A 27,761-nucleotide genomic window follows, 5' to 3' on the forward strand; every position below is an offset into this window, starting at 1 on the left:
TCTACTTGGCACATACACAGTCCCACTAATGAAGCCCTGCTCTTTTAGCATTTACCCCATATGCATTCCATATCCACACATTTCATAGCAAAGGAGTGGCTGGTTTGAATCGCTAGCAAGGAGGAATGGAGTCTGTCCCCTCTGTACATCTGTTTACTTATGTGCATCACACTGGTATCAGAGCTGGGAGGGACACATTTCTTAGCTCATTTTTTTGGTTCTCTCTCCAAAGAAAGGAAACTTGTTCCAGAGTCAACCAGTCCGTCTCCATTCCTCAATGGAATGACGCAACACAAAAGGAAACATAACACAGTGTTAATGTGCGCCTCTTAAACAAGGTAACTTTCCAGGGCTGTTTTATGCAGGAAGTTTCTTCTGTATTTTCTTGTTTAAGATCAATATGTTACCATATAAACAAAGACACACATACACACAAATTTACATGCAGCAGCAGAGACTTTACCAGGCTTGGTTTCAATTATGCTACTGTAAGTCCAATCCTACCAGTAAATTCATTGCAAAATTCTCCCTGGCTTAACTGAAAGAAGGATCAGAACTTCTAACAAAAGTTTATGAAAATCCAGATATCCAAACTGTATTTAAGATAGGGAAGCAGCTATAAAAATCACAAAAGCATGAACTCATTACCTTGGGTCATAACCATCTAACGAGTTCAGTCATTGATTCAAGAACTGACCAAGACACAGCTGTCTACAATTAAAAATGAATAAATACATCAAAAGTACATGTTAAGTCACATTCACCTATTTGAGCTAAGTCAAAATAGGATTACCAAGACCAATATTTGTAGCAAGCGTCTGACTTGATGCAACACAGCCATGAGTACAAACCACAGGGGACCTTCGGGAAAAGAACTTGAGCCGAGATGCCATTTCCAAGCCAAGGGAATAATGCTGTGATCCAAGAGTGAAGAATCTGAAAGAGAAAGACATATCAAAAACAGTGGAGAGAGAGTGTACACTTGTTGGCAGCAGATGTGTGACTAATGACTACCAACGTCAACTCCAGGCCTGGCTTCTTCTACTTTAATGCTTTCTGCAGAAATGTCACCTAAAGCATTTCTCAGACCAGTCCACCTGCATCCAGGCCAGTGGAACTCGAACTGGAACTCTAGAAATGACTCAGTCAAGTATTGTGTTAATCATGTTTTGTCACCTGGAAAACAGCTAAAGATCAGTGACAAATTTAATCTTTATTCAAATTACTCCTTTTATTTTTATTTTTATTTTTGCAAATAATGCCTCAGCCATAGCCTTGCTCCTGTAGCTCTGCCACCTCAAGGCATGCATTGCTCTGGCTGAACACACCTGCAGCCCTGCATGGACTCTGGCCATCGGTACAATGCGCCAGGAGCCACCCAGGCACTGGCCACCCCCACTGGTGAGGCCACAGGCAGCTGCAGCAGGGTGTGCGTGTGCGTGGCAGCTGCAAACAGCAGAATTTTACATGTCCTGTATTTGCATTAGGAACAGGAACGAGGGGCTCAGAATGCCTTTTGTCAAGGGCAGATAAGATTCTTAGACCAGAAGCATTCTCATGCCTCTGCAAAGAATCTCCTATGGATGGATATGGTTTTTCTCAGTTTGAATGCCTCCAGGGCCACTTTAGATATGCTGATGCGCTCACTCAGATTAAGTATTTAGGGTAATTTCTGGCAGCCTCATTGATGAATTCATTCAGAAATGTTTGCATTGCTAACAGCAAGAAATTAAGTGCAAGATAGTCAGACAAAAGGAGAGAAAATCCCCCTCTCAGTTGCACAGTTTAAAAATAATGCATGGTCAGGTTCCAGGTGGTCGGCACAGTCAAAAAAAACTATAACCTATTCCAAATCTGCAATATTAATATAAGAGAAAAAGAAATATATGCTGCTTTTGAGCAGATCAGCATTAAACTAAATCACACCAGCATACGATACTGGAGAGTTCACCAGCAAAACCATTAGTAAGAAATCTGTGACAACAAAATAAAGGAACTTTTTGTTGTAATAGAACTGATGGTATCCCAGGTGGCTAACCCAGGTACTGAAAAAAGCATGGTTAACCAGTGTATGCTGCATCCAGGATAATTTACTCTACATTTCAGGTTACCTTATCTATGCTACTTCTCATTCTCTTTCAGGATCACAGCTTCTGGTTCCTGAAATTGCTTGTTTAGAGATACTAGCTACCATGCCTTGTGCAGGTTTAGATATAGCCACAAGTAGCCATATTCATGTATATCCTTTATATCTAGGATCTATCAAATTCTCTCAGTCTCCATGTAGTTTGCAGATCATTGCCTGTCTGTGCTTTAAGGAGCCAGGCAAAGAATAGATACAGTATCATCATTACTTATATCTTCCTGAAAATACCAAAACTTTGAGTGACCTTTCTTTTCTATTATTTTTCCATAGCAAAATATGTAATTTCACCTTTTTCTGCACAGCATGAACTCTGTAAGACTTAGGAGGTGAGGAAAGGAAAAAAACTTTTGCGACACCCTCTCATAGCGTGTCAGAAAGGAGAGCCTTCCATGGTGACTCCACAATTGACAGAGAAACGTTGAACACATCAAATTGCACGACACAAAATTCAAAGACTGACTCACTCCAGTTCCCAGCCCTCAGAGTCTCCACAATGAGTGTTCAAGGACAAGCAGTTGTGACTAATGCCTGACTCTGGGTTCACTGGTCCTATTCCCAGAGAGACTGCCAGGGTTGAAAAGAACATGGGCTACGACAGAAGGGAGGAACCTCTTCCAAGAAGTGTAGTGTGCATGTCTACCCCCTTCCCTGGAAAAGGCTTGGGTTAGTTGCAGTTCTGTGTTTCAGCTCACTCAAGATGCCATTTCACCTTAACCCATTCCTGCTGACAAGTAAACGTAACTAAACCCTCACAGAATCACAGAATCACAGAAACACTGGGGTTGGAAGGGACCTCTGGAGATCATCTAGTCCAACCCCCCTGCTCAAGCAGGGTCACCTAGAGCACATTGCACAGGATTGCATCCAGGCGCGTTTTGAATATCTCCAGAGAAGGAGACTTCACCACCTCTCGGGGCAACCTGTTCCAGTGTTCTGTCACTTAAAGGTTGGCTGCAGTTTAAAAACAAAAAGGCCATGCATAAGTGAGAATTTAGATGAACAGAGGAGTCTGGCTAGCCTTCTGTGGTGTTGACAAAGTGGGTGAGTGGAGCAAGAGCAGAAATGGCAGGTCTGCAAGGTCAGTAACTCCAGCTCATCAGCTTGGGATCCTGGCAAGCGCTTGGCAGAAACATCTGCCTTTGAGCCACTTGTAGTAAACTGGGATGAGAAGGTCCTGGATGTGATAAAATTTAAACCTTTTCTCCTTACTACAAGCCAAAATTCACAACTGCAAGAAAGCCACATTCTAGACTTAAAAAGTAAGATTTATGTTCCATCCACAGTAAGTATTTCCCCTATACCCATGACTGAGTCCACTGTACTGTGCCATAAATGGGAGCCAAATGGGAGCCAAATTTTAGATGCTCTCTACCCACTGGGAAAGTCATGAAAGTCATGACATAGCGGTTGAAATATGGAAGCGAACAGCTTTGCCACAGAGGCAATAGAAGGCTGCAGAAAGTCAGGAAAACTGCCTACTTAGGCAGGTCCTTGTCAGGAAAATTGGCCTAATCCTGACATCCTGCTGTGCCACGTGTTGAATAAGCTGTCTGTCAGTCAGGACTTCTTTGCTTGTTTTCCTGTCTGCTTTTTTACTGTGTAATAACCATCTTCCTTGGAATAGGATGTTAAATTAATGAGCATGCACCTTTCAAAATGCTGTCCCCAGTAGTCATGCACATGTTGGTTTTATGCACACTGGACCAGATGCTCCTCTCCTTTAGGGGCCAGACTAACAATCAGTGGCAATACCTCCAATAGTTTCTGTTATGTGAGGAAGAGGACAGACATATCCCAGCTTTCCCAATGTGACACTGGAAGAAGCAGCATGCAGCTGGCAGCAGGAGGTTCCTAGAAACTGACAGAGCCAATTGCTCTGGCAGTGCAGAGTGGGAGGTAGAGGGCTATGTTTTCCAACCGCATACCAAGCAGCTGACATGATTCACTGCCTTCCCTATCTCAAGCAAAATGGCTAAGAGAGGAATCCGAATGACAAAACATGAAAAACAAATTGTACTGTTTCTGGGAGTTGTGTTGTATGAATCATCAACAACAGACATCCTAAAACCGCCCATGCTGATAGCACTGAGTGCACTGGGCTTGATAGGGATCTGAGTCCGCTGGGAACAACCAGTATTGCTATCCAGCGTGTTCTGCTCCATCTGCTCTTCACTCCAAGAACCTGTGGACTTCATTCACGCTGTATTATGTGCAAGCTTGAGAAGCCACTCAAAATTTGTCTTACCAAATATCTGAATAAGACTTTCTAGAAAGTAAGTTAGCACAATTTCCTCAGAAATCATGAGTCCTCTGAGCACTACAGACATCAGCGTTTGCTCCAGTGTAAGAGTGGTCCTCACAAGGGAATCATCTTCTGTTCTCCTGAATACACATAAGAATGCATGTGATTATTTTGGCAGTGGTGACTGACACTTCTTGCTATGCTTTAGTGAATGGGATTAATTTAATATGATGTGAAAAATTCTCCCTTTCAAGCAAAAATTTTATGTGTAATCCTAAAATGTGGCATATACCAGAGTTTCAAAATATGATTCATAGAAGATACATTCAGGTCTTGATTTATCTTCATCATGCAATTCAATGTTTTGATGAACAGGGTTATTAAAAATTAGAGCGTTTCTTATTTAGTCTTTCCTGGAAACAGTCTCACAGCATGTAGCACAGCTTTCAGAGAGCACAGAGTAAATATGAAGTCAACCTTTCAATCCCAAATATGGAAAAACACATACTGTGGCACAGTCTAATAGAAAACGTCTGTAGCCTTCTGAGCTCCAGCAAGTCTTCTTCACAGACTAGTCTGCCAGAGAAAAGGTCAACTAATGGTGCAGCAAGAGCAAAAACAGTTTCTAGCTTCATCACATGGACCTGTAATAGTCTTAGGGGAAGGGAAGTTATTTAAGTAAGTTCTTAGCTTCCTGGAGCTGTTAGAATTCCTAGTGCCAGAGGTACAGAGCTGATGTGAATCACGCCATGTATTCAGTCATAACAAAATAAGTATTTTTTGAAGTGGTGTCTTGTATAAGCAACATTCATATGGTAAGCACCTGCACCACGGAACAAATTGTGAGCCAGGTGCCCTTCTACCTTACTAACTGGTCTGCTAACATGATTTTACAGTATTAAATAGATTGTTCAAAACTGTAGTTTAGAGTTTCCTTTTGTTGTTATTAACATTTTACACTACTGAGAGAGGAGTGATGAGTGCAGAAGGTGCTACTGTGATCTCCTCCTTCAATATTCCTCATAATTCTTACAGCGTTTCATTCATCCAGGATTTAAAGGTATGATGTATTAATTGTATATCACTTAAGATGATAGAGCTTCCTTACAAAGCAGTGGAAAAAAGTAAAAAGAAAAACAGCAGAGGCTATCACAGCATAATGCATGGGATGAAAGCTGGGTTTCATTAGGACATTTTTGCATAATTTCTTACTTATTAGAATATAACATGGATTTCCTGGTAACTTCACTATTAGTTGTTTGCATGTAATTCCTATCTCCATATCTCTGTCTCTGCTACATCTGTATTACACTGTGCTGTATAAAGTTCCCAAGCTACTGTTAAACAGACTAACTTGTTCCATCCTTTTTTCTACAAGCATAAAACCAATAATGATATCCTGTTACACTAGTCTCCTTCTTTCCAAATGTACTTCAATCAAAGAACTTTTCCAGATTTATGGATGTATATCTTTATCAGACTAATCTCTATATCAGCTGGTTTACCTAGTATTACAATTACAGAGCCATCTAATGATGTGTAAAAGGACTGTGGACTGTGAATACGTAATTATACTACAATTAACTTATCAGCTAGCTAATATCAAAAAAACCCACAACCCACCAATCCAATCTTTATGCTCTAATATGTATGTATCTAACATAAAGATGCCTTTTCTAAGACCTTTGATTCAGGCTCTTGTTAAAGGCAGAATGCTGAATGAGAACTGAACTGATCCAAATGACACATTTTATACACCTGCTAACACTGTTCCACACACAGTCTTTCACAGAATTCACCTGAAAAATTCCACATAATGCCATCAAGTTTCTTGTTAATCATAGCATCCACGTAGCTAAATGAATGAAAAAATGTTCACCTCTCATTGTCTAAGGTGACTCACAAATGGCGTTGTATTGTCTCCATCCCACAGTCCAGAAGATAGTTAGCTACCACAGAGCTCAAGAAAGAAACAGACACTGCTAGAAATAAAATCAGGATATATTTCTTTTTGAGTCAGGTCTTTCACTCCAAAGTGCAATGTTAGTGTACAAAGTCAATGAGCAGGCAGACCATGAAGCAAGAGGAAATGCTGCCTAGAAGAGTAAATGAATTTCTATATATTTGAAAAAAAAAAAAATCTGTAAGTTTTTAAGATGTTAGGTCTGGCTGTCCACTTTGATAAAGCTACTTTGTATCTTTCAGTTTCTGCAAAGAAAGCATAAAGTTGACAGGACCAGGCTCTGGTTCCAGATGCATTTCTTCAGCATCAGTGATGGCTCAAGATGTCCCTGTCCTTGTTCTGCCTTCTTCATTGTACCAGCACAGTTGTCTGTGTGGCTTGTGATGACTCAGATGAAGGAACTGGTCTAGTCAAACAGTCAGTTGATTTTTTTTTTCAGCTGCATCGTTTCTATGAGGACTGTGGCTGCTTAAACCAATTTATTCAACATTGCTATTTAACATGAAAGTATAGCTCTGGACAGTTCAAGACAGCTTTGGACAGTTCAAGATTCTGTACCTAATGGGATTTTAGGGTTGTAAAAGGCATAGTTTTAGATATTTCTGGGCTGCCTGTCTTTGAAAATTCACTACATGGATCAAGAAAAAGCCACAAACATCTCAAAGAAAAAAGCTTGTTTCAAGTTTGAATGAAAAACCCCTGAGCTTTATCCTCTGAACAAAGTGGAAACTGGTGCTCATCTCAAAATCCATGGAATTCTCATGGTCCACACAAAAAACACAGTGGAATAGCATCTATTACTGTTTGCCACACATGAAGACTGGCATGAAAATTATTGTAACACAAGTTTTACAGCACAACACACCAAGTCTAAGTATGAAAGAGAAGGTTATCCAGTATCTGTTAGAAGGCTGCAGAGCCTGCTTTAACAGAGATGCTCATTTGAATAAACATTCACATCTACTCATTTCATGTATACACTGTCTCAAATCCACTTTGTAGCTTGTTTTTGACTTTTTTTCTTATGACAAAGATTTACTAATCTGCGACCAGCTTTTTTCCCCCCAGATACGCTCCTGCTTTCACAAATATATTTACAGGAATGTAACAGGAGATATGGGAGCTGACTTAAAAATTGCTGGAGTAAAGAAGAGTCTTTAGATTTACTTCTGTTGCTTAGATGCAGTCTGCAACTTGGCCTAAAGACTCAGCTAGGGAAACAGAAGCTTTGTTGAACATAGCCAACTCATTCTATTTAGACTGGGTCTCATGTAAAACCTGTGTTAGATTACCTGCAGACTGGCTTTACTGTAATGGGTTCTGCATCCTACAGACATTTTATGCCTCTCTAACTGGAAATGCTCCTAAAATGCGTATGGTGTTAGCATCTGCAAAGACATGATTATGGGCATATAAGATGCAGAAGCACTATTACTCTGATCTTCCAACTTGTTATGCGTGAACACCCTCAGCAAACGTTGCATGCTAAGACAATGAGGCTCTCTTTCAGCTCTGAAGTCTGCTTGCCACATGTAGCGTAATTTTAAGTGTATATTTTGCTTAAGTGCAGATGAAATACTGGGCTTTATGGGAACACATCATCCTTAGGGAACACAAAATGACAACACATAAGGAGGAATTCCACTGAAACTTTTTTGAACTTTCTCCTTTTTTCAGACATACCAGATGGAAAGCACTGCCTCCATAATAATCCATTATATATTGGAAATCTGTAAGTTATTTGAGTGTTTCAAAACAAGAAATTGTTAGTTTAACCTTCCCAAATAAAAGAAAATTCACTAGAACTTCTGTATTGCATATGGCTGTCATTAACATATGCCGATTCATTATATATTTCCATTTCAGTCTCTACAAAGAAGTATTTTGCGGTGTGAAGACTGACAGTGTACTGTAAAAATGATGATCCAGAACTAAGAAGGATATTTACCCATGACCTGAACCCAGATAACGAGTGTCTCGTTCACATTAGTAGAATATTAACAGAGGTTATTCGTTGTCATGGTAAAATGAGAGGCTGAACTGAATGTAATTTCATTTATGGAGGTTCAGAAATTTGACATCATGGCAGTGAGAGCTTATAAATAGCCAGCGTACTGTGTTACTGATAGAATGCTCCCTTCAGAGACGGTGCTGCAGTCCACAGGCTCAGTTCCTCTAAAGGCATAGCAGAAGTTGGATTTTGTAAAATACACCGAGAAGCTCCTTTCTAAAACACTGCCGAGAACCTCAGAGAGATTTTTTCCTTTGTCTTTAATTGTGCTTGCAATTTCTTTAAAAAAGCATGTGCACTGGAGATTGTGCTAAGTGCTTGGGGATCACTCTTATCCCCCTGGCTGTGTTATGCACCCTCGCTAACATTTTGCTGTTCTTCCCTGGAGGAAAAGTAGTTGACAAAAATGAACACATTACAGATGAGGTTTGGTACTTCGGAGGGATCGTGGGATCTGGTTTATTGGTGAGTATACAAATTCAGTTATTCCTACCGTTTTCCCCCATCCAAACCCAGACTTTGCATTATTGCTTTGTTCTCAGCACCTCAAATGTAGGTTCCAACACTGCAAATACTTCTTTAAACAATAAATAAGTTATAAGTTATCCAACAGATTTGCTCTAAGTAATTTAATTTAGTGATAAGAAAAAAAAGACATAGAACAATTGTATTTAAAAGCAAATGTAACTTGAAGTCACCCCAATTCAAATTATATTTCTGTTACTGGTAGATGATCTTTCCTGCCTTGGTATTTCTGGGCCTTAAGAATAACGATTGCTGTGGATGCTGCGGTAATGAGAGCTGTGGAAAGAGGTTTGCGGTAAGTGAAAGGAATTGTGGAAAAAAAATAAAAGCTAAATTGTTACCAATAATCTTGTACTCACAATCATTGCAAGACTGGACATGCTGTCCAGAGTATAAGACAAAAAGCCCTGCCATTTGTTTGAGTGCTGGGAAGTAGAAATAGCAGGGTGTCAAAATTGTACCTTTGATGTTGTGCTACAGGTACCATAACTGTACTGCCGTTTTGCATTTTGCTATCACAATATATTTGCAATAGATGCAACTAAAACAAATTTCTAAAAAACCTCTGCTTTGTTTTGCCCTGTGTAATAGTTCTCTCTAATCTTTTTTGTCAGCAGTTTTAGTATTATTTTGACAGTTGCACAAGCTCTATTACATTACCAGCTCACTGCACATCCACGCAATGGGCTGCGAGTATCTTCTTAGGTTCATAGAAAATTCAGTTTGGAAGGGACTTCAGGAGATCATCTAGACCAACCTCCTGCTTAAGGAGGACCACCTGTGAGGTCAGACCAGGTTCAACTTTGAAGTTATAGCCTCCTTTTACACAAGTGGAAGGTTTCAAATGGATACCTTCAGACACTAGTAAACATTTCAAACATTTTTGTTTAAAAGTGAGACAAATAATAAATAAATCTCTACTAGGAAAGTCTGTCCTTTAGTTGAGATGCATTCTGTTTGGCACAAGTGGATCTTTTACAAAGGAGCAGATTTTCAATTAAAAACAAAAAAGAACAATGGAAAAAGCATCATGACTGTGAGATTAACTGTCTCTCCAAGAGGCCTTCCCCAAGTCCTCTGCTCTGTCTATGATGCTGTCTTCCCGCGATCCCAAAAGAGCAGGTGCAGTGGGGTTTTTTTTGTTTTTTTTTTTGGGGGGGGGGGCTGGGGGGAGGAATGCAGTTTACAAGGGAGAAGCAGACATTAAAATAACAAATATATTAAAAGAATATATTAAAAGGCAGAGAAGGGGAAGCAAGTTTCTATATATGCTGGGGGGGGGGGGTGTTCCAAAAAAGATAGAGAGACTACTGCATATTTCACCTAGTTACCACAATTGCTTTAAACTAGCACATGATAGCTGCTGTTTTTCTTTCACGTTGTACTGTTTGTAACATCTTTCCAAGACTTTTCTACACTGAAAAATCCCTCTGCTGTTCCACACCATTCCATGGGGAGGGAGAGATCCAGCTTCTAAATATCTCTTATAATGTACTCAGAGAGAACATGGAGCCAAACACCTTTAACACTTTGAAGGCTTTTGGACTGACAACAAATAAGAGTCTGAAATTTAGAAGCCACATATTTCTCTTCACAACATCTTATTAACAAATTTCTGTTAGGAGTGACCTTAGATTAGATTAGATTAGCTTTGAAGACCACATACCAGCACCTACCAAACTATTAATGTTTTGCTGCCAGGCTTTCACTCACAGCTCTGCAATTCAGCTGAACTTGGAACGTGTTTATGTGAACAGGGTGACCAGCTATGAGTGCTTTCTGTCTCTACTCACACTGGCCAGACATGAGCCAGCTGCAGGCTAAAAGCTATAGCATATGTAAGCATGGCGCTGTCCCTAACGTAACGTGTATTCTGTGTGCAGTATCTTGTTGATGATCCATGCTAGTGCTGTAGCTCACTGAGAGACAAGGAACATCAACACAGTCACACCACCATATTAAGAGAGTCCTGGTGGATCTGGCTTATTTCTGGTCAGCTGAGAGCATGTGGTGGACAGCATCCCTCTGTGATGATGCAGCCTTAACAGCACGACCAAGAACTGAATTTGTTCCTGTATGCTAACAGGAACACCATTATTATGATGTCCACTACATTAACATAAACTTGAAGTTAGCCATGTGACTAACATAAAAAAATGCATTTCAACACTCAGGTAACAGTCTTGGTGATGAAGTCTGAATAAAAGCTGATAGACCTGATAGTGTGTGTGGTTTTATTATCCACCTATATCACTTTGATCTAATAAAAGACATCACCTCTACCTACAAACTATTACGGCTTAACCAAGCGCTTCAAAATTCAAGTAGGGCATTAGTTTTTGCATGATTTACTTACATATTTGCATATACAAAAAATGCTTAAGGGAAAGCCAGGAAAAGAAAAAAATCCTTCTGTTAATTCTAATTGCACTACTAGAGCTGATGAGGACAAGTACAGATGAGAATATAAAGAAGAGTATACTAATATGAATGACACTTGAAGGGGAGACTCAGGAAGGCACAATATAATCAATTGGTCCAACTATGACCAAGATGCCAAAACTAACATGTAAAGGTGCTGTTGATTTTTTTTAATGCCACAAGTGCTTCAGGACTTCAGTCTTCCTTATAATCTCTTGTGAAAGACAGCAACTCCAGTGAAACAGGGTACCTTGAACAACAGAAGATGTTTGTTGACTAAATACTGTTTAAATAAGAGTGCCATCTACTGTGTCAGCACCAAGTCCTTTAGTCTTGAGGCAAATGGTACTCATATCTCTTAAAGCCTCTAAATATCAGTGCAGACATGCATTATATATTAAGTTGCAGTTACACAATAAATGTTTTTTAGCTGTTCAGGAGTTGACTGAGCTGAGCTTACAGAATGTGCATTCACATTAATAGGGCACATTTCACCATTTGAATGAGAACAAAAATAACTTTATTTTTCTCTCTGTCAGATGTTTTCTTCTATAATATTTGCTGCAGTTGGAGTTCTAGGAGCTGGATACTGCTTTGCTTTGTCAGCAGTAGCCCTAAACAAAGGCCCTAAATGTGAAATTGGGCAACAGTGGGTCTATCCTTTCCAGAACGGGTAAGGCAAGACAATCAGAAAAAAAAAAGTTATACATGTTTTAAGTTTGTGATATGATTAAACTTCCAAATCTGTTGTGTAAAAATGGGAATTACAGTATTTGTCACCAAAACACAGCTGCTCTTAGGAGAACCAGCAAGGCACAGCCATACTAAGTAAGATTCAAGAGCAAGGGTGTAAGTAATAACACGTCCAGTTGAAATTACTGGGTTTCAAAAGAGCCAATAAAAAGAAATGCACAGAGTTCTAGTTTATTCTTAGGATTATAAGCAGTTATACAGGGCTAAATTCCAGCTAAATGGCTAGTAGTGACATCCTATATTAAGATTTGATGGTCTTCAGAGAACTAGTATTTATGTTATTTTATATTGGTTATGGGATTTGGAAGTTGTCTGTTCATCACACTCTGCAACTAAAACGCGTTTGCTCTCATGCACACATATCACTTCCAGAGAGGTGGTGTGAAGGACAACAATCCCTAACAATCCAGTTGCTGAGAGCTATAATTTTGTATGCTACACATTATTTGTTTGTGGGCCAGTGAGGGCTGAAAAACAACTGCTTTAGTCTAAATCTGGGAGTCTTTGTAAAGACATGCTCTATTTCAACCATAATCTTTGGCTGCAGTCAAGGAATCACTTGATGAAAACACAGGAAACAAAGTAGCATTGAGAAAGTCCAGAGGAAATATACTCAATGGTTGAGCAGTTACCATTTAAATTAAAATATGAAGGTAAAAATTAAGAAAAATACTTTTGCATCATTTTGCTGTTCTTTAGATGAGGCATATAGAACAGCAAAGGTTGTTCTTTTCTGTTCATTGGGCCAGACGTGACTGGTTTTGTAGCATTTTATGATTTGCTAGAAAAACTGAAGTTCTTGTGTCATACTGTTTTGCTATCTCCTTTGTCGTTTTACTTGCAATGTAATACAGTAAATTGAAGACAAATATTTAAGTCATTGCTTCCTTGTTCACAACCACATTTTGATGCACTGGATTACATGCCCCAATCCGAGATCACAGTTTTAACACACATAACTAATTAATAATGTAATCAAATAGAAGTCCTGGGTTTCTGCCATGGAGGAATTATAGGAGGTGCCATATTCCCAAGGAAGGCCTTTGATACATGTATGTGTTCTAGGTGTATTTAATGTACCACTGGATGTCAGCACTGCTCCATTCAACAGCATAACTAAAATGACATTAATCAGTAGGAAACTCTATTTTAGACAAAAGACATTAGTAGGGACAAATATCAGTTTGGCAAATACCTGGCTATGATCTTATTTCATAGTTTCTTCTTCACAAAATACCAGGAAGTATTCGACTGTACTTAAAACATAGAGACTCATCTTTGCTCCTCTCCCATGACTTATCTTTTGAAACCAATTACTTCAATTGATCTAGAAACTAAAAACAAATAATGTACTAAGTATTGATTGTGGTATAATTATTTTGTACAGTACTAAAGCTAACAGAACTTCAGTCATGTCAGATTACAACAGTCACAAGTAGCTAGCCATACCAGACCACCTTTCTTTGCAAGCTAACACCGCTTCCTTCATAACTGTTTTGTTTTTCCCCTCACACACAGGGATTATTTAAGTAACCACACAATCTGGGACAAGTGTAAATCACCTGAAAATATAGTTCCGTGGAACTTGACCCTCTTCTCCTTGCTGCTAGTCATGAGTGGGATCCAAGCAGTGCTCTGTGGCATTCAGGTTGTGAATGGACTCCTTGGAACAATCTGCGGGGACTGCAAATGTTGTGGATGCTGTGGGGTGAGCAATTATGTTTTTCTTTTATCATTTTGTGTACTGATGCATCTGATTAGCTGACAGTCTGAAAAAGTAAACCAGACTTCCTTCAGGACTATGGTCATGTTTTCTAGATTAAGCACAGTAAGGTTAAAACCTTGCAGTATTACCACATGCTGAAAACATGATCTCAGTCCTTCCACATACTTACGGGGTTTATCTGACAGCTTCCTGCAGCCTCTGGAAAATAATAAAATCCTTTGACAGTCACAGAAACAGCAAGTGATAAATTACCTCTGTGCTTTTATTTTTCCAGGGAGACGGAGCTGTCTAAAGAATACGAATATTACAGAAAACTCTTCTTATCTTGGGAAGCTCCCTTTTGAAACAGTTCTGTAAAGCACCCCTCATGCATTGTCTCCGGCTAAGAAGATCAGGATGAAGGGCACTCCCTCCGCTAAAGTTATGAAGCTCTGACTTCCCTTCTAGCCTTCCTGCAACCCCTCATTATGGAATAAAATAAGTGCTATTCAACTCTCACATTCATATTTATTTTTGTAAAACAGCTTCCATTTAGAAAAGACAGTATTCTCAGGCAAAATATACATTTTCCCTCCTGAATTAACTTTGACTGGGAATCACCGAAAGCTGCTGATACAAGCTCAGTTGTAGTGCAATTATATCTACTTTCTTTTGAGGTTTATCAAATGGAAATACCACCTGTAAGTGTAAATTTTTATGAGTACATGTTTATGTATATGGAAAAGTGAGGACTTCTCTCTTCCAGACCAGCTATGATTAAAATGCTCTTTATAAAGAAACTCTTTGTTACAAAAGTTGTTCATGATTCTCATGGTGAGGTCTCTTTTCTCAACTGTGTCTGACACTTGGGTATGTTCAACAGCACTGCTGTGCAGGGAAGTATGTGATCAAAATAACAGGCTGAAGAGCAGGGTGCTGTGGAACCCTGGTCTGCAGCATTATGAATCAACCTGGACACCATGACACCCTGCCTCATATCAGGAATTCAGTCAGAAAGGCCAAAACACAGCCATTTCTTGGCATGATGGGGCTCTGGCTTATTTCGGCATTTCATTTCACTGACCTTTAATCTATCTCCCTCCAGTCACTCTCACAGGAGGGAATGTGAAGAACACAGTATGGCTGTAAGAGACGAAAGTTAAGGAAAGCTTGTAGAGACACTTCCCCAGAGCACTTTCCCAGCCTACAACTCTTTGTGGTCCAGGGACTTCCTGAGCCAAAGGTTCCGTTTTTGTATTTAACTGTTTTTGATGGATTTCTTCTCCATGACGCTGTCCAGTTTTTTCTTGGATCACAATATCCCTTCCACAGTCTAACTTCACATTGTGTTAAGAACCTCCTTTTTTCTGACCCTGTCATCCACTGCTTTCATTCAATGCCTCCTCTTTCTTGCATTACAAGAATTAGTACACAGCCAGTCCTACCCTCTCTCCCCAGGATACCTAATTTTATAGGTTCTCTCATACCTCCTCTCAGTTTTCTCTTTTCTAATTTGAAGAGTATTAGTGTATGTACCCATTCCTCACACAGAAACTATTCCACCTTTCTTTTCTTTCTCTGAAGTTTTTTCAGCTTTCCCCACTATATTCTGAGATGGGCAGGACAGAGCTTCACAGTGTTGCAGATACAGGCACGCTGCTCTAGCCATTTATTCTAACAGCACAAGAGAAAGTTTATTAGCTACAAAGACAGGGAAGAACCACAACTTGACTGGTCACAGCTGTCAATCCCACAGGTCTTGTCTTCTTAGAGAGCAAGCAGATTTCTCATACAGACCATCATCTTCAAATACTGGCTCTAAACAAAAGGCAAATGAAGCCTCCTATCTAGAAAATCCAATAAACTTTCATATTTCTGATATGATATGAATTTTGGTACTTGCGGAAAGGAGAGTGACATACCCTATTTAAATCCAGCTATGTCACAAGAAAGCACAATTAAAACATCAACATATCTGTCTATTTATATGCTGAAATACATTCTACAAGATACCTGTAATTCTTGTCCCGAATCTCTCAGGTTCTGAAACTGCCCACTCCATAAAATTTAACGATGCTTAGATTATGCAGGGAAATAGTCACAGTAAGAAGTAGGATGAGTCCAACAAGTCTGTTTCTACTTGTGACTTAAAAGGCCATTTGACCCCTTGATATCTGTTCATGGCACTAAGCTACCAACTGTGCTTCCTCGTCTAACAAAGGTGACATGGTAACTTAGAACCACCGAAAACCAGGGCTGGGAGGGATCTCTCTATGCCAAGCAGTGCCAAGAGCATTTAAATGATTTCTGAAAGACATTTGTCTAACTTGTTCTTAAAAATCTCCAAGTACAAAAATCCAGCATCTTCCTTAAGCAATTTTGACAGTGCTTAACGACTGTTACAGTTAGAAAGACTTTCTTAATATGTAATCATGTTCTTCCCTAGTGCAAAACCGTTCTCTCCCCAGTAGGCTTATGGAAAAGTGTATGCACCCATACCATGCTTGCAGGAAACCTTTATATACTTGGAGATGGTTATCATGTATCAATCCTCACTTCTTCTGACAAAAGAAAGAAATTTTTTTCACTTTTTCATCATAACTGATGTTCTTGATACTATTCACTACTCTTATTGTGCTTCTCCAAGCTTCCCTCACAACTTTCTAGAAGTTCAAAACTGAATTACTGATTTGAACACAGGTTACAATTCTCATTCAGTTGAGATGAGCAACTCATAATTCCTTTTCTTAAAGCTTCCAATCTATACATGAGTGAAAATGCTAGTTATTCAACTTCTTGCAAAGATTTTATTTAGCTGTGTTTGGCATAGTGCTATGAAAGAGAGAGGCAAAAATATATATTTTTAATAATATTCTTTTTAAATTTAAGAAGAAAACTATTTCCCAGAGAAATCAAGGAAAAAATAAGAGGATTGGGAGGGAAGACTGAGGGATTCACATCAGCTGATGTGCTTCTTAAGAAATTCCAACCCCAAATCTCCACAAACCAGCCTGCCAGATTAGTTCTCTCAAGACCTCTATTTCATCAAGGCATTTGCCAGATCTTTTCCCTAACACTTTCTTCTTGAGGTAATGATTCTGTGCCCTGTGCTTTCAGAAAAAGTATTTCATGTACTCCATATCTACGTCAGAGATATATAAAGAACTTCAAAGATTTAGAAGCACTGAAAGTTGGTGAGCAATACACAATAATGTTAAATAGCTAGCCTGAATTCTAAGAATTGCATTAATAAAAGCAGAAGGGCCTTAATGATACATTGTGCAAGAGAGTTTAAAAATTTTTATAAAAGCTCTCTAGAAACAGCTGCCTCTTCCACCTGTTCTGCTGCACTGCAAGGGAATTTGAGCGTACCCTTTATACCACCACCCACCGACGTAACCATCTAACATCTATCCTTTCATTTGTGGTTAGCAGCTGTCCTGCACCTCATCTTGCATTTGTCTTGTTTTATATATATGAAGTCTTTGGGAACACGGAATGTTTCTCATCTGCATTCAACAAGGGGTTGGGTAGCTACATAGTGCACAAGTTTGATACATTAATAAATAGAATAAAAAAATCTCTGGGAGGGAGCTGGGCTAAGAAGTAACAGGAAGCTGTGAGACCTAAAAACAAAAATAATAGGTGTTCCATGAGTCAGTGCTTCTAAGATGCCCACCTGCATGGTAGTTTTCTAATACAAGCTAATATCCAGTAGATACTTAGACCCGGTACACACAATTCACCTTGTGATTTGAGCTGCATTTGCACCTTGGCCTCCAGGGTATTGCACAACCAGAAACAAGCAGCTCAGCAGATCTGGGGTTTTAAAGATCCAACAACAGTGCTCCTAATTCTGTCCCATTAGGATTTACATTTGAGAGTCCCCCTAGAATTTCATTAGCTCCAGTGTCAGTTATGCAATAACTGCAGGTTGCTTTCTGTGTTTTTACTGAGCTAGGTGCCCAGTGAAACTGGGGACAAGGAGTGATCACAGACTGTTGTAACAGAAAAAGATGTATTGAACCAGTGGTATTCCTGGGGAGAGAAGTAGTAAGTAAACAGAGAACAATGCTAGAGAGGGACAGAAAGACAATAGCAAGAGATAAACCAAAAACAGGGAACCGAAAATGCTAAAACAGAGTTCAGTAGTCCTGACTAACTTGTACACCACACTCAGCATTAGCTGAAAAGGTTGCAGTTTTAACATATACAAATGTCAACTTCTACATAAATGCAGAAATCCTGGTAGCTTAAAGAAACAAATGTCAGTACTGATTGTAAAAACCTCAAGGATGAACAAGTCATCTGAAGCTTGATTATTCACAAATAAAAACTGGCTGCTCACTGACTAGCTGACAAGGGTGCTAAGGGCAGGGCAATTTTAACATTGTGCGGCAGTTTCAACTGAGTGTTTACATCAAGGGAAAAACACGCGACTCATTTAATGACTCAGATGACAACATATGGAGCGTGTGTGTGTATGTGATTTTGAGTCCACTCATTTCAACATCAGTCTGACAAGATTGGTGCCCCTGCGGGGCTAAACTATATGCAGCTGGATCTCTGTATTTTATTGAGTTTATCCAATAAACAGAATGCAACAAGATGATCCATTAACCTCAGCACAGTGTCATCTGTCAGGAGATGATGCATTACTTAATTGACAACTGTTTGCAAGGGCTTTGTTTCTAAAATTAGGAAGTACCGAATACAAAGTTAAAGATGTTTGTACTTCCTTTGAGATGTCTACATCAGCCAAGAACAAAAGACAGTTTCTAACACCATTCTGGACTGCCAGTTCACTCGAATGTTCACCATCTGTCCCAGTCCAACTTCAGCACCGCTTTCATGGCTCCCACATTATTCAGAGAGCGTCCAGCTAACAACAAGGAAAACAACGACAAAGTACAGGGACAAGCCGTGCTGCCAGCAGATGGGGAAGCTGTTACGTGAAATCAATATGGGTGGGTCCTTCACCCCACAGTGCGGACACAGACACCACAGTGATGGGAATGAATAATCATAATTAAAAAAAAAAAAGCTCTTAAGTTTTCACTTGCCATTTTTTCACTGAGAAACAATTGACGACAATACACAATTTAACTGCGATCACAGCAGCCCTGCCAGCACGATGGGGCTGTCTTGCAACATCTTTGCCTGACCGGCATCGCCATTATCCCTGTGTGGTGCTGCCGTTCGCAGCACCCCAGCTGAAACATGGATCGCTCCCACTCATGGTGCAGCGCTGCTCAGCTAGCTCTCCGGCCTGTTCCCCAAAATCACAGCGGTGCAGGTAATCCAAGTGGAAAACATCACCAGCAGCTGCTGGAAAAAGCGTGCCTAATCTACCGGTGAATTATGCTAGTCACGAGGCGGGCTTTAAGCTCAAAGTTAGTCTAAAGACGTGATTAAACACGGAGCGCAAAAACCACGACGCCTACAGGCCGCCACCACCCTGCGGTAACAGGTTCGCCTGACGTCGGCCGTCACGGCCGGTGGGAGCCGACCGGAGCCAGCAGCGGCCCCGGCCTCGCCGCGGGGGGGGGCGCTTCAGCCGGCGGCGGCGCCACCCGCGGCACCCGCGCCGCGCACGCAGCCAGCAGCAGCGCGGCCTGGCGGCCGCCAGCGACCACCCGCCCCCGCGCCGCGGGACGGCGGCGCCCGGGAGGGCTGCCCGCCCCGTCCGCTGCGGCGCGGCTCCGCAGGGGCGGGCGAGGCTCCGCCGGCGGCGGGAGCGCTGAGCGCCTGCCCTCGCCCGAGGGCGGCCCGGCGCCCAGGCAGGTCGCACCAGCAGAGGAGCGGGGACTGCGGCGGAGCCGCGGCTCCCTCGCCTCAGGCCGGGGCCCCTCGGCCGGGCCCGGCCCGCTGGCCCCTCCCTCGCGCCTCGCCGCGGGACCGGCCGCCGCCGCCGCCTCCTACCTGCTTGCTGCCCCGCTCCCCTCCCGGCGGCGGTCGCGGGGCGTCCCGCGGCGCTGGGCAGACGCGTCCCCTGGGCCTCCGGCCTCGCCGCTGCTCTCCACGGAGGAAGCGACCGGCCCCTCCGGAGCAGCACGGAGGGGCCCGGGGCTTCGCTTCCCATCAGGGCGCGGCGGCGCCACGTGCATAGGCTGCCCGCCGCCATGTCGTGAGGCGCCACGGGCAGCGGCCGCCCAAGATGGCGGCGCGCAGCCCTGGCGGGCGGGGCTCGGGCGGGAAGAACCGGCCTCGGCCGGGCCCCGCCTCTATTTCTCATCCTCATGCCGGTTCTGCCTTAACGAGGCCCTTCTTTGTAGGCCGCTTCCTTCCACCTTTCTACTTGTTCTGTCCTTTCTCATGCATGTTACATTTTCATTCTCTTCCTTCCTTCGTTTTCTAGTGAAGACAGTAAAAGCATTTGGCAACACAAGTTCAGAAGTTGGAGCTGAAACGACGGAGCTGCTGGGGACAACAGTGCTAGTTTAAAGCTGTGGTTGATACTGTTCCGTCGGGACCTGGGCCACGGACGGCGTGGGGCCTCCCTGGCGCCAGAGCAGTGAGTCCCTGTGGAAGCGTCTGCGTGGCGCAGGGCCGCACGTGCGTGTGCAGCTTTTTTAAAGGGAGTGCTGTCACTTTGTGGTCTCCTAGTAGAAGTTTTACATTTTGGCAAAAGATAATTACAGAAGAATTCTATAAACTACATTTTACAAGAAAACTTAAAAAAAAAACCAACCCTAACCCAAGGTTTTATCTGCAATATTGCATCTGATTCTAATCATCACATTTTAAAGAATTAGAAGATATCTGGTGGGGGGAATTGGATTGCAGATGACAAGAGAAAACATGAGTTTTGGGGACCAGGTAGAAAAAAACAAGAAATGTTTTAACTGAAATACAGCACTAAGAATAACATTGTCAAAATGTCCTCCTGAGAGAACTCCATGGAAAACAGTATTAGAGGTAAGACTCTCCAAGGAGTGATGTGCATACTGTTCATCTGGAAGAAAATACTGTCAGTAGAGACTTTTGCAGAGGTGCAGTTGGTGGTGCAGCCTAAATTGGCTTTCTGAACACATGTAAAAAACAGTGAAGACAAAAGGCTGATCAGTGGGACTGTAACATTAAATTGCTGTCTGGGAAGGCCATAATATTGACATTCTTTCTCTAAAATTGCAGGGGTTTTCAGTAGATCACAATCTCAGGAAATTCTTCCCTGACAAACAGTTTTATTACAGGTCTTAAATGAGAAGACACATTAGCGGTAGTCTGCACAGAGAACTGCTGACAATATTGGAAGTAAAGCAGAAATACTTTCCAAGATGTGAGTTGGCACCATTAGGAATTAACTTAATGACCTTTATAAACCAACACACACTCAGTGTTTCTGCTGAAGAAACCTGAATAATAGTCCTGAATAAATACGCCATGAATTAACAAACACGTTTCTCAAAACAGGGTCAGAAGTTAATACACCATTATTGCCTAGGGACAGGGAATACACGCATACCTGTGATCTGTAAAATTATTCACACAGACTCTAGTTCTGTTCTTGATTACCTGACAAACTTCTCTTATTGATCTTCAGCAGCAGACCAGAAGATACATCTAAATCCTCTGTAGATTTACATAAGCTTCTTATTTTTGCAGTGTTGGGAAAAGATGGCTCTCACCTGCAATGTGTGCTGTAATTGACTAATATGGAAAAAATGCAGAAAGAGAGCAAAAGTAGAGTCTAATGTTGGATAGATATTAAAAACTTAAGTACACAGATCAGATTCACATACTGTTGCTTACATGAAGGCCAGGCAGATCAAAGGAGGCTGATAAAAATGTATGTATTTATACATTTACCAGATGCAGGAGACCCTCAGCATGCTAAACAGACAGGACACATCTTCTGTAGGCTGGCTGATTTTATACACTATTTCAGAGAGCACTGGTGCCTATATATAACACACCAGCTTGCGTGGTCTGTCTTGGGAGTGTGCTTTCTAGCCACTGACTAACACAATTGCAAAAGCACAACAGTGAAGTAGGTGTAGAAATAAAGTATTTTACCTGTGGAAAGACTCATTCAGAAGGGTGACATGAAGTGCTGAGGGTTGCAGAGTGAATCTGTGGCAAAGGGGATAGAACAGTTTCTTCTCTTTCCCTGACCCTTGCTCTTTGCCCTAGCCTGTGGCACATGCCATAATCTTGTCCAAAAGCACATACTGCAACTTTTTCTTCCACCAGAAAAGTGTCTGTTTTCTCACTCTAACCCTGGTAAATTAGTTTGGCTATGTCTCACCTTCCCATCTTTACTGTTACTTATAAAGAACAAACACAAAGTTCAGCGTGGCACAGAACCAACACAAAGAAAATTACTATGTCAAAATGGAACGACCTATAAATATTGCCTATACTATTTACTATGAAGAACCCAAACTATGAAGCTACAAGAGGCTGCCTTTTAATTCACCTGCCTTTAATCCTTTTATTCTTGTGGCTTATATTGTTTCAGATCAGTCATCAATTCACAGGTGAATCTTTCCACTTAGCCTGTCAGAGTTGTTTCTGTAATAGCCTTTGAAAACATTATTGAAAATTCAAGTACACTTGATTCACTGGATCATTTTCACCGTATGTTTCAACTCTCTTGAAAGGACTGTGAGTGTGGTGAGTGCAAGAACAGTGGACACCCAGAGGCACAAGTTTAGAACACCCTCAGAATTAGTTCTAATGGACCGTGACAGTAAAGACTAGATATTCAAATACAAGCCCAGGATACTTAAGTTTAATGGCTTGCTCCTAGGAAAGAAGACAGTATTTTCTCAATGGAGAATTTGAGACAAACTTCTTGTACAAGGGATCAGACTGAGAGCAACGCACTATGTAAGTCCCCAAAACAGAAGGTAAGTGGCAAATAGACTTTGTGCTAAATCTTCTGTTTGGAGATAATTGTATTAAATTGTATCAAAACAGTTGTGTTAGTGAATTACAACCTAACGCTAGAAGACATAAGTAATGATGTCCCTGGGGAGCACTTGGAAGTGTTATGAGTAAAACTGTAATAATCATTAATGTCCTTGGCAGCTGCTAATAAACTGAAACATTACTGTAAAATAAAGCATTTTTTTTGCTATGTGCCAGTCATTTAATTTAAAATGTCTTCTCCACAGAAAAGTAAGTCCTTACCTTTATTCCAAGCACTGTTATACAATTCCCAGAAAAGCAAATACTAAAAACCTCCAAAGATAAAACAGAAATAATTTAATAAACCAATATGCATCCAATAGGTTTAAATTCACTTATATTTATTTTTCACGTACAAGATCAAAGAAATAAAAAACAGAATCAAACCCTGGATACAACAGTTTGATCTGATTGCTTTTGATGCATACAAGCTGTATGCAAAGTATTCTAAATTAAAAACAAATGCTCACACAAGTCATATAACAAAATGAAAAAGTAAATAAAAAAGTTAAAGTACTAGCACATACATGGATGTAGTATATTAGGAAAAAAGTTTGTTTGAACACCCATATTTTCTTGTATTTAAAATAGACATTTTAATTTTGCCCTTCCCCCAAATAGCATTTGTTTTCAAAAAGTCAGACCCAGTCCTTCCCTAAGTTACATTCTAATAGTGTTACCAGAATACAAGTTGTAATTAACAACATCCCATTACTTTCGTATCACCAGCATTTATGTATGTCATCCTCAATGATAGTCAACAGTACAACTGTCCAGCTGGCATATTTATTGTATTTATACTACAAGTATACAGTGTAAATTTAGTAAAATAAATGTAATTTCACAACCTGAAATAATACAATGAAATATTGTCAGCAATAAATTTAGTTTCAAAAGAATTATGTATGTTTTGAATACTTGAAGTTCTGCCATAAGCCTGTTTAAAATCAGAAACTTAAAAAAAAAAAAAACCTTACAAAATAGATTTTGTTGTTGCTTCACTTCATCTGATGCATGCTCTCCATTCCAAAATGAAAAGCTTATTGTATAAAGAATCACTTTTAACTTAACCATGATTTTGTTCAGGATTGAATAAAGGTCTGACCAAGATCTTGGCAGTTGCTTTATACTGGAAGTAGTGTTTCATATAGCACCTTCCTGTTCAACTCTGCTGCTGTTTCATTATCAAATATGAAAACAGTTTCAAATTTACCTCTTTAAGGTCTTTGAACCTAGACACCTAACCTCCTGAAACACCAGTGAAAGGAGAATCAGGCCTCTAGCTTCATAATAATTCTGATAAACCTCTTATCATGTGTGATTTTATTAGAAAGCTGCATCAGTTTTCATTGTAAGTGCTAAAAACATGGAGTCAGGCCTTCAGTTGATGAAAATCAGTGTAGCCAAACAGAAGTCAATAGATGTTAGCTAATTCACACCAGCTGAGAACCTGATCTTCTTGGAATATGTTTTATTATGACAAAACTTAAATTTACCAAAGTACTGATTTACTAGCAAATGCACAAACTGCATTTTCTAAACTTTATCTAATGATGTGCAATATCAACTGAACATATCAGGGCTCAGATCTGTAGCTATTGTAAATCGTTCTAGCACCAATAGCTTTCACTTTGCTAGGCCAGTAATGCAGCGCTGAAGAACTGGCCTTACAAGTTTTAGCATCACAATCAGATGCCCCAAATCTCCAATTCTTTAACCCAAACAAAGTCAGTCAGTCATGTAACTAAAGGACAAAGCCTTAGAACCATCTGTTTTTCATGTAAGATGACAACCTGAAGCAATCTTTAAAAGAGAGAGATTAATCATAATTACAGTAACATTGGTCAGGCCTGCTCGGTCCCTTGTTTTTTTAAAAGAATGTTCTGCTATCTCAATGATTAGCTCTAGCAAAAATAAAATAATAAAAATACCCCCCTCCCCCCAAAAAAAAGAATAAAAGAAAAACAATGCCCATTCAGTAATTAAATTCTGTGCAGACACAACTCTGCTGTCACATCCCATTTTATATAAAAAAAGAAACATAAAAAGAGCTACTCTTCTCTGCGTAATACAACTGCATTGCTCTAGGTCTTTGCCTTCCCTCTCTTTTTTAAGTGTTTGGTGTGTATATTTTAACTTTCATTCTCTGGTGGACCCAGCAGTTCATCTTTTACAAGGTAGTCTTTTTGTATTAAGTTCTTTTATCATATTTTTTACTGATTACTGGTGATTCACTTTCTATGTATCCCTATCTCCAGCCACCCTTCCCGCTAAGGATCTACAGTTGTAACATAATCATTCATCTTCCAAATCTACTCCATATTCCCATCACTTCATCTCTGACCTTTTCACCTACCTTCCTCCAACCAGATGGAAAAAAATCTTTATTGATCAATATTCTGGTGCATCGGTAAGATCTCATTACTTTTATTAGACCTGACAAACACACATTTACACTGAGTGCTACATCTCTTGGTCTCTCCACATAGCCTGGATCAAGCTCAGAGAAGTGTTTTAATGCCTTTCATAAAAGGCACATTCTTCAATATAAAAAGCTTAAATTCATAGATTATAAATAATGTAAGTTCAAAATATTTACGAATTTCAGGACTTCATTTGCATTTCAGGGGAACTGCATGTGTAATGTCCTTGATGCCTTCTCAGTCCCAAACATCTGATAAAGAAGCCTTTATAGGATATACAATAGGTAGGAATACAAAGAACAGCCTTGAGTCCTGTACACCAACTGTAGTAAGCAAAAGAGTTGAGAACTAAGCAACTTTACCAGACAAGTAACAATACTGCTTAGCATTGCTCTGATAAAGTGACCATCTTTCTTCTTGTATACAATTACATGTACAGTTTAACACTGTCAGTTAAAAACATTACTACTGAAAACATTGAGCAACATTTTTTCCCCACTACATATGATATTACCAAGTTGTGCCACATTTTTCTGTCCTGATTTTAAAAGCATATTTTTGCATTTAAGATACTTGCCACAGATTTATATAAAAAATTATTTGTTCATGTGTTAAATTACAAAATTGTAGTGCTTAATATAATAAACATCAAAATCTAAGATCCATTTAAAAATTGCTTGTTATAATCACTTTTTTTTAAGGCAGTAGTTAGTACCAATCTGGTTTATTTTACAACAATACAGTAGCGTAAAACTGTTACTAAACAATTCTGCTACTTTCAAATTGGAAGTATTTATTATCTGGAAACTATACAGTAATATACTGAAAAAGAAATTGCAATAGTACTGCTTGTGCCTTTACAAATGTATAATGAAAATTATTAGAGCTGATATGGATCAGATGTAATCTACATTCCATACAGCACAGCTTTACTAATAATGAAAAGATTTTTAAAGCTTAAGGAAAGCTATATAAAAGCTTTTGTATTATTGTCATAAATATAGTAATAAAACTGCTCTCATGGTCTGATGCTGTGCAGGTTTTTGAACCAAGTGACCTAGCAGTCACCTTTTGTGATTCATTAAGAGTTTGTGATGTTAACCAATACCCATTAGAACAGATACGGACATGCACACACAACACACTTTCTGTCCTGAAAGTGAAACATTTCTGCCTGATCTGTAAAGGAAAAAAAACCCATCTACAGATGTATAAAATAGAGTTTTGGGGTTTTTTTAAGTGAGAAATTGATATTTATATGTGTTTTATATTTAGGTTACTGTCAATCAAATCCAGGCAGAGATTAAATTGACCATAAAGATGATATAACAAAAGTCATTAAGGCAGCAAGTTGTATCTCTGAGGATTTTCAGATGCTCTACCTCTATTTCAAGAGGAAAAGGAAATGCTGAATTGCATTATGGGCTGAATCAGCATTAAATAATAGATGATTACAGCCAAGTAAGGAAGGGCTCGTTTTTGTTGAGTACTGACTCCACATCATTGAGGATAGGGATCAAGTCTTCTGACTCTAAAGTCCCAAGATCAACATTTGTTCCTGGAAGACAGTCGAGGAAATCAGGGAAACGTGTCTGTTGTGGATTTATGTTCATTGTTGTCTGTGCTACAGTTTCTCCTAGGAAAAGTAAAGAAGAATATTTGAAATACTGATCTCTTCTCATGGGTAATTTAGAACAATACAGCTGATTAAAAAAAATTAGATTCCCTCTTTCCCATAAGCGCTTGTAAGCTTTGTATCCTCTACAAACGTTACCTCAGAACCATATTTGCTTGCAGAAAACATATTCTTGTAAGAGTTAATTATATACCCTTGCTTTGCTCTTAAAAGTATAAAAGACCCTTTCCAGCAGTGTTCAATGTAATCAGCCTCTGACCTTCCTCTTAGCGTGACTGTTCAAAGTTCACTAGTTTGCAGAGGGAGCAATGCAACCGAGTCTTGTATAAACCCTCTATCCTGCTCTCTGCACAAGGGTGAATTCAATCCATGGCATGTAATTGAGAGAAGAATTTTACAGGAACTTAGCTCTACAATATTATGGGGTTTTTTGCTAAATTAATAATAATGGGCATGAAAACCTTTTAAGAGCTAAACCTCTCACTCTTTGTACCATCCAGAACTCCTGATGACTTCAAAAGGAAGTTTAGGTGAGGGAGGAAGCACTGAGAATTTCACTCTTTGGGAAAAAATTGTTCGATTTCCTAGTCATTTATTTTAATATTTTAAACACTATGAGGATACTGATGTAAAAATAAATACATACCAAAAGCTAAATAACTGAACACATTCTGTTTGAAGGAAAATCCAACTTTGCCCATGTAAGAGACTCTTATTCATAAGACTGTTTCCCAGAGTTAGAAAATGCAGTGATTTGTACTGAGAATTTAACCCAGGACTAGACTTTTCTTGTCCTGTCTTGGACTACAGTATTAAAACATGATTTAAGGCTCAGATTTTCCAACATTTACTCATTTGCTTTAATATCATAGTCTAAGGTAAGAGGGTAGAATCTGGTACCTTCTAGGCACTAAGAATCTTTGAGGCCTTTTCCTCCATAGTGGCAGTCTGTTCTCTTGCATCAGAAACTGAGAGCTTATTGTTTAGTTATGCAATTATAAAACATTATTGGTTATAACAAAA

General features: G+C 39.8%; 3 protein-coding genes across 3 annotated transcripts in view; 1 reads left to right on the forward strand and 2 right to left on the reverse strand.

The window, feature by feature from the left end:
- The window catches only part of LOC106484203 (glutathione hydrolase-like YwrD proenzyme), a 45,819-nt gene extending 24,492 nt beyond the window's left edge, over window positions 1-21,327 (reverse strand). Inside the window, 2 exon segments of the mRNA XM_067302213.1 lie at window positions 794-936; window positions 21,282-21,327. Coding sequence (XP_067158314.1) covers window positions 794-893 — 100 coding nt within the window. The 5' untranslated portion in view covers window positions 894-936; window positions 21,282-21,327.
- TM4SF4 (transmembrane 4 L six family member 4) lies at window positions 8,495-14,285 on the forward strand. The gene is made up of 5 exons (XM_013942355.2): window positions 8,495-8,827; window positions 9,093-9,182; window positions 11,848-11,981; window positions 13,580-13,769; window positions 14,062-14,285. Exons 1-5 carry the CDS (start codon window positions 8,654-8,656, stop codon window positions 14,077-14,079), a joined length of 606 nt encoding a protein of 201 aa, XP_013797809.1. The 5' UTR covers window positions 8,495-8,653; the 3' UTR covers window positions 14,080-14,285.
- Window positions 21,328-22,999: 1,672 nt separating the features above from the next.
- Window positions 23,000-27,761, reverse strand: part of WWTR1 (WW domain containing transcription regulator 1) — a 78,023-nt gene continuing 73,261 nt past the window's right edge. Inside the window, exon 6 of the mRNA XM_067301523.1 lies at window positions 23,000-26,738. Within this exon, the coding sequence (XP_067157624.1) occupies window positions 26,554-26,738 (185 nt within the window). The 3' untranslated portion in view covers window positions 23,000-26,553. The remainder of the gene's footprint in view (window positions 26,739-27,761) is intronic.

The sequence above is a fragment of the Apteryx mantelli genome, chromosome 9 (genome assembly GCF_036417845.1).
Source record: "Apteryx mantelli isolate bAptMan1 chromosome 9, bAptMan1.hap1, whole genome shotgun sequence".
NCBI lineage: Eukaryota > Metazoa > Chordata > Aves > Apterygiformes > Apterygidae > Apteryx > Apteryx mantelli.

What these genes read in the sequence shown, in the direction of transcription:
- TM4SF4 (XM_013942355.2), top strand. Translation starts at nt 8,654, where the DNA reads ATGTGCACTGGAGATTGTGCTAAGTGCTTGGGGATCACTCTTATCCCC. An exon ending in GCTGTGGAAAGAGGTTTGCG is followed by an intron (nt 9,183 to 11,847) that starts GTAAGTGAAAGG and finishes TCTCTCTGTCAG; the next exon opens with ATGTTTTCTTCTATAATATT. An exon ending in GTCTATCCTTTCCAGAACGG is followed by an intron (nt 11,982 to 13,579) that starts GTAAGGCAAGAC and finishes CCTCACACACAG; the next exon opens with GGATTATTTAAGTAACCACA.